The 7,949-nt window shown below is 33.1% G+C and overlaps 1 protein-coding gene across 1 annotated transcript; it reads right to left on the minus strand.

Moving 5' to 3' along the window:
• Window positions 1-1,869: 1,869 nt before the first annotated feature.
• On the minus strand, window positions 1,870-7,688 carry LOC139498239 (glutathione S-transferase 1-like). The gene is made up of 5 exons (XM_071286608.1): window positions 7,499-7,688; window positions 5,460-5,555; window positions 4,160-4,275; window positions 2,963-3,067; window positions 1,870-2,259 (listed from the first exon to the last, which is right to left on the minus strand). The coding sequence occupies exons 1-5, from the start codon at window positions 7,632-7,634 to the stop codon at window positions 2,086-2,088; spliced, it is 627 nt and encodes a 208-aa protein (XP_071142709.1). The 5' UTR covers window positions 7,635-7,688; the 3' UTR covers window positions 1,870-2,085.
• Window positions 7,689-7,949: the final 261 nt, after the last annotated feature.

Below are 7,949 nucleotides of genomic sequence, written 5' to 3' on the forward strand. Positions count from 1 at the left end.
GTGGTCAAAGTTTATGAAACTTTCTTGGAGGAAAACGCGTATAGCACAAGAATAAATTTCCATTCTGGTATCTATGATGTCGAGTTAATTTACATGATAAATTTATAAACCTCCATATTTTGTCATGAAACTTGTGCAGAAATTAAATGAAAACATTTCTTTTGTTTAAATCCTGTAATGGACTGATAAATGAATAAACTTTTCGCGGGGAGGAATTTCAGGCGAGAGTTAGGGTTCCATTTACACACTTTAATATTGCACATGAACAACTCAGAAAATTAATCATTTCCGAGTCATGTTCATTTACGATTCTAAATAGACTATGAATAGGTTAAACATAAAAAAAGTAACCATTTTGAATCTAAAGAATGTTGTTATTGATATGAGTTTTCAATGACAGGAATGGTATGTCATTCTCGGTAATTTTAAAACTTACGGAGGCTTAGCATCCGCTCATCTACATTGGCCTGGATCCAATAGGGCCTGACCGAGGTTCGGGCGTACACTTGAAAATGACCTAGCTACGCCACTGTTAGTATGACGTCTATTATCACTGAACTAGTAACTTATTTGTTTAGGGGCCGGCTGAAAGACTCCTCCGGGTGCGGGAGTTTCTCGCTGCATTGAAGACCCATTGGTTGCCTTCGTCTGTTGTCTGCTATATGGTCGGGTTGTTGTCTCTTTGACATATTCCCCATTTCCATTCTCAATTTTACTGTGTTAAATATACCACCAATTCTTGGCAAAAGAACCAAATTCACAAGATTTATAGAACGTGTTATTACTTATTGGGAAGATTCCTCTTTCATTGACAGCAATAGCTAATCAGATGGTTTTTTTTGGCATCCTGCCTTGCCAATGTTCAGGAACCACTTGTTAGATAATTTGTAAACATTTATGCTTACGTGTATATGTTATACTTACTACGAAGCCATTCATATATATACACACATGTACTCTACAATGCATGTGTATACATGTACTAATATATACCTGTTTAGTTTTACTCCTGATATATTCTTTATATTTTAGCCTCCCTCTTTTTCGAATCTTTATATTTTTATGCCCCACCTACGATAGTAGAGGGGCATTATGTTTTCTAGTCTGTGCCTCCGTTCGTTCGTCCGTTCGTCCGTCCGTTCGTTCGTTCGTTCGTTCGTTCGTTCGTTCGTCCGACTTCAGGTTAAAGTTTTTGGTCAAGGTAGTTTTTGATGAAGTTGAAGTCCAATCCACTTGAAACTTAGTACACATGTTCCCCATGATATGATCTTTCTAATTTTAATGCCAAATTATAGTTTTGACCCCAATTTCATGATCAACTGAACATAGAAAATGAAAGTGCGAAGTTCAGATTAAAGTTTTTGGTCAAGGTAGTTTTTGATGAAGTTAAAGTCACAACTACTTGAAACTTAGTACACATGTTCCCTATGATATGATCTTTCTAATTTTAATTCCAAATTAAAGTTTCGACCCCAATTTCACGGTCTACTGAACATGGAAAATTATAGTGCGAATGGGGCATCCGTTTACTATGGACACATTCTTGTTTACTCTATTATTGTCTATTCTGTAAACGATCCCATCCAGATCCTGTTCTGTGAAACACACGATAGAGGCCGGCTCTGAATGGGGATCTTCATTTTTTAATTTCATCTTTTTGACCTTTATATTTTAGAACCCATGGCCAATTATTTTTTTTTTTTTTCGACCCATTATTTTTTTTAAAGCGCTATAACACTTTTTATTCGAGCGTCACTGCTGAGTGGTTTGAAATTAGACGAAACGCACAGCTAGCGTATAAAATTATACGCCTGAAATCTTTGATGAGAGATTTTTCACTGCTACATAATTAATAATATTACAATAAAACAGCTTCATCATATTTTAATTCAGAAAATTGCAATTTGTAAAACACATTCAATAAACAGATAACTATAAAAATAAAAAAAGGTACAAATAACATGTACTATTGTATACGATGTAAATAATTTCAAGTATTTGTTCACATTCTTATGTTTGTTAATGTAAAACCATGTAAAAATTTGAATAAATAAATGAAAAAAAAAAATGAGTATGTTCCTTGATTTACATGTCTGCTGCCGGTCGCTTCTCTAAATATTTCTGTACATTAGCATTTGTTTTTACACTTTCGTAAAACTTTTTTACTTCAGCAAAGTCTTTGTACACGCCTTCACCCATCGTTGGGTTACATGTTAGTTTATCAAGCATGTCAAAAGCAGCCATATCCGCAACTGTCAACTACAAATAATAAAAAAGAGAGAATAATATCTTGCATTTACTTTTTCTAATTTTTTTAAAATAATTTTAAATGACAAAGCTTCTAAGAAATATGCCATTTTAATTCAAATTAATCACGTGGTCAAAAAAGGAAACTGATTGCCAACAGTCAAAAAAAAGTAAAATCACAAAAATACTGAACTTAGAGGAAGATCAATTGGGAAAGTCCATAATCACATGGCAAAATCAAATAACAAAACGCATAAAAAACGAATGGACAAGAACTGTCATATTCAATTGATTCAAAATCTAAATATTCTAAAATAAGACTATACTGACTAGATTGATTGTTGTTTAACGCCACTTCAGTACCATAGAGCTATTAGACTATTTTTTGAAGGTCAGTTTTCATTGATGCAGAAACTTTCATTGATGCAGAAACTCGGAGTTCTCGGATAGAACCATCGACCTTCAAAAGGATTACTTTCAATCCTAGTCAATTAATAATAGAGCCGCTTGTTGGATTCGAACACACACCATCAGTGTCGATAGGTCAGGGATACGTTATTGCATAAGATCACTGGATCATGGAGGCTACATGCACATTGGCTCCAGAAATGGATTATCATTAAAACGTCACATGTTTCGTTTATTCTCTATTTAATCAAAACAAATTATATGTTCTACTGGTCCAAATGCTTTGCTTTATATATATATTTGTTACCTTCGATCCAACGAGAAACTTTCCTCCATTTTCTTTGAGTACCTTGCACAAATATGTTAAAAATTGGGGCAAAACTTCGGTACTAAACTTTTTACCAAGTTCTTCCTAGATAAACAAATACAAAGATTGAAATGAACAATTGCAAGTTTTAAGCTACTTACTATGAAATGATGGTATAAGACAGTCTGTTAAATGTGTTTTTTCCAGTGTTGAAGGTCTTGCAGTGACGTATAATTGCTTATATCAAAGTTATTTGAACGAACTCTGTTCTCGTTTTGCACTGTATCTCCTTATTTTCATAAAAACTTGTCTTACGACGATTGTTAATCTCCGTGCTAAATGAGATCATATGAACGATATTACGATTATCGTGGATGTATCTGCCCTGGGCTGCGTTCAATATCGAAGCAGCTACGCAGTGTTACGTATATTTTGACTATTGAACGTGTAGCTATAGACTAGTTGTTACATATATATTGATAGCAGCTACGTACGACTACGTAGCTGCTACGATATTGATCTCAACCCTGATTGATCTACATGTACATTATTGTGAAGATTTTCGTAGGTTAATTGGTCTTGATGCTCTATATTGTTGAGATGTTCGAATGTAAATCGGTTTGAGGATCTATATTATTGAGATTTTTGTAGGTAAATTAGTCTTTATGCTCAATACGATATCAATACGACCTGATGTGTATGCCAATCTCAGACAAAACATGCTAGCATTTCAATATCTTAATCGTGTTAATGCTTAGCCCCATCCATGAACTTGTTTAGTATATTGGAGTTAGTCTTTAGAAATATAGTAATTTGTATATTATTGACTGATTGATTAATTGATTGATGATGGTTAACGCCACATTGTAGGCTGTTCACTATACCAAAGCGGTCAATTTAATTGATGTAGGAACCATGAGTCCCCAGAGAGAACCATCAAAATTCGGTATGTAAACTGACAATCTTACTCACTTCAGATTAGAGTCAAACACACACATACAACGTCCAAGCCTAAAATTCGAACTCACCTTCAACCTCAGTGATTCAGTTATTAAACTATGAACCTTTCGAGGACCAGCATTCAATTTTGCATGTTTTGATTGTTCCTTTTTGTGTTCTTGTACATGCATGTACGTATTTTACTTGTATTTGTAAGTTATTGTGCAATAAAGTTTACCTACATATTAAATACATTACCTTTTGTGCTTCATCCTTTTCGAAATGTAATTTAATCATAGCAGTTAAGACATCAACTGTTGTTTCAATGATGATGTCACACTTTGTATTTTCCATATTATTTGAACCATACAACCCTGTTAAATGTTGAAATAGTTTAAAAAAAATAAAAATTGAGTGAGGGATCTTCATTTCCAAATTCGTTAAGTTTAAGCCATATTTCTATATTCCTTCATTTTAGTTAAACTGACAGCTCTTAGAAAAATAAGTTTTAATTGTTTGATAAAATCGCTATACTCTCAGTATCGTTGACTATATCGTTGCGGCTAGTTTTTTTTATGGAGAGACATTATCCAACCCCTGGAACACCATGTAACGTTCAAATGATATAAACAAAAGAGGTACAACCCCGGGAACAATCTCAATCACCAATCAATCCGCTCCTATTTTTTCATTGAATATCCACGGTGTTCTTGGAGGCCGTACGATGACCTGCTATTGTCAATATATTTGTAGTTTGGTCTTTAAGGATGAAGTTGGTTAATCTCATACAACATATATATATCATGTATATATAGGAAGATGTGGTATGAGTGCCAATGAGACAGCTCTCCATCCAAATAAAAATTTATACAAGTAAACCATTATAGGTCAAGGTACGGCCTTAATTCAACACGGAGCCCTGGCTCCCACCAAACAACAAGCTATAAAGGGCCCCAAAATGACTAGTGTAAAACCATTCAAACTGGAAAACCAACGGTCTAATCTATATAAAAAAAAACCGAGAAACACGTATACATTACATAAACAAACGACAACTACTGTACATCAGATTCCTGACTTAGGACAGGTGCAAAAACATTTCCAGCGGGATTAAACGTTTTAATGTTACCAAACCTTCTCCCTTTTTCAGAAACAATAGTATAACATCACAACATAGAAAAACACACGATAAGATATCAATTGGAAGGATATGTTTATTTCAATACCAGTCCTTTTTTTTCGAGAATTTAACTTATACAGATGCACACACGTAAACTTATGATACTGTAAATATTCACCAAAGACCTTTACAGATGAACAAAATGTGCATGACATGTGTTAATTTGCAGTTTGCTTAACCTCAGAAACACATTGCAAAGAATTATAAAATAACATATATAGTAAACACTAATACATTGTATTATTCTGCATTATGTTTTATATGTACTCTTTTGTGTAATATAATATTTTCATGCAGAAAAAAAATCACCGATAAACCATTTCATCGATTAGCGTTTTTCGAACAGTGCTTTCAGACGTTAATATAAATAAATCTTACCAAATTCACGCGCAAGGTATCGGGCAATGGCACCGGTCTGGTTAATCATAGTTTTATCATCCACAGTTAATACAGGCATCTGACCATAAGGTGTTTCTGAAATAAATCATAAACTCATGTTTTTAATAATGTCAATATTTTTTTTTCTCAATTTTATTGCAAACTGTGTTATTTATTGATATTGCTGTGAGGGTGTTAGCTTGATAAAATTATCTTTTTGTCAGAGATATTTTGATTAATGAAGAAGGATATGCAGCTTTCAACAATTACAGCCAATTACATTGTCCGTGTAGGTAAAGGTAATATCTTCGGTTATCTTGCTTGCTAGGTGAACCGTGAAGTCATTATTACGTAGGGTATTGTACCTTCCTTTCGCAGTAGTCTAGTCCTACAGACAGATATATTGGTTATCTGTTGGACTAGTCTACTCTTAACGGAGGGTAGTTTACATAAATTATAATGTCCTCAGGCTTTAGCTAGCATGTAAGCTTACCAAAGATATTTCCTTTACCTACATACCCAATGCAATCGGCTATATACGAAAAAAATACGTCAATTTGATAATTGCATGACAAAGAGAAATGCATTTAATGACTACCAGTACATGTTCATTACTAAATTAGTAAATTTTGCCTTTTTTTTAAATTGTTTAACAAAAGGCAAAATTTACTAATTTAGTAATGCATTGCATTGCATTTACATGTATAACCAAACATGATTTGCGAGTTCTTAATATTTAAAGCCGTTTAAAATATTTCAAATCGATTAATTTTGATTGACCTACAAATTTAAAGTTTTAAAACGAGAACAGCTTTAAACACAATTACAAATATACCGCCGTAAGCACGATTATTTTAAATTTGAAAGAATGTTTGTACTATGGTCTAAATGAGAAAATAACAGGCTGGGAAAAAAATGAAACAATAAATAAAAAATTGCAATTCAACCTTAAAAGAATTTGAAATAATCGAAAAGGCGGAAATAAAAAATGGTTTGTTTCGCAAATGAAAGAGGGACGAAAGATACCAAAGGGACAGTCAAACTCATAAATCTAAAATAAACTGACAACGCCATGGCTTAAAATGAAAAAGACAAACAGACAAACAATAGCACAAATATTTATTTAAGCTTTTTCTTGTCGTATAACACCCCGATATAAAAAGGTAAAAATATATTCAATTTTGTAGTTTATCCCTTTGGCCTTTCAGAACTCTTAAACATATTCTTATCTATTTGATTACTGTGAAGATCGTCTAATGTTGTGATGGCCGTGATTCTATGTAATTTTTAGCATGCTACCGATCATTCCCCTTTAGGTAGGGTAGGGAAAAGGGGGATGGGTAGTTTGTTTCCTGGACAAACGTCATTTATAATTTTCAATACGATTTAAGAACACAATATTATTTTGAACCTTATGTGGGTTTTTTTTTCTTACTATAAAATAAATACAAAATATTTTGTTCGTTTACCCTTAATTACCCCTTTAAAATATTATTTTTTTTTATATCAAGAATCAAACAATTTGATAATAAAATAATTCCTCCGACCAACACCCTTCCCCACAAGATATTCCGAGTGAATCAAATAAACAACATAAATTAAAGTTGACCCATATAAACCGTTTTATATGATTATACAAAAATATAAAATATTCGATCTGATTTTACTGGTGTCATCTTCCAAATCTTGCTGCTTTGTAATTTTAACTCCCCCCCCCCTCCCCCCGCCCCATATTCCACTGTTTTGTTTTACCCCTATATACCACAGCTTATTCTTGTTTCCTCCATCCACACTTTTTACCCCCTTAGTATTCAAAATTCCCCCAAAACGTTATTTCTTCTCTCTTACTTGGTTTAAAAGCTGTCCATTCATCGCCACCTAATATCCCGTCCTCTATTTCGAAATCTAGATTTTTTTTTGTAAGTTTGTAAACTTCCCTTCTTGTTTCCCTTCTTTACCCCAAATATAAAAAACATTAATTTTCTACACCTAATCCCACATCCCCACTATTTTTACACCCTATATCCGCCTCCTCTTACTTGGTTTAAAAGCTGTCCATTTATCGCCACTTAATCTTTCGTCCTCAAAATCTTTTCCAGCTGCAGCAAAAACAAGTCGAGGCAATTCTCCTTTTCCTCTGATGTCGAAGTAAGATATTTTGTATTTAGCAGGCATTTTGATTAAATGTCGATGTCTTGATTACAAATGAAAAAATGAAAAGTTTGTATTAACTACATGTACATGTACCAAAGCTATTTAATATATACTTAAACCATGTCCTAGATTATATTGATCAGTAATCCATGACCTATATAATGACACTATCGATATTTTTATAAAGTTTTTAAAACTTGTATAATTAGACAATATACGTATAGTGTCTTGAAATATGAAATTTATTTGTATGAGGCTTAGAAACAGGAAAATGTGAGGTTCTACCGAGCATTTTCCCGTTTCGTGCCGAATACAAATAAATTTCATATTTCAAGA

Source organism: Mytilus edulis, chromosome 12, assembly GCF_963676685.1.
Source record: "Mytilus edulis chromosome 12, xbMytEdul2.2, whole genome shotgun sequence".
Lineage (NCBI taxonomy): Eukaryota > Metazoa > Mollusca > Bivalvia > Mytilida > Mytilidae > Mytilus > Mytilus edulis.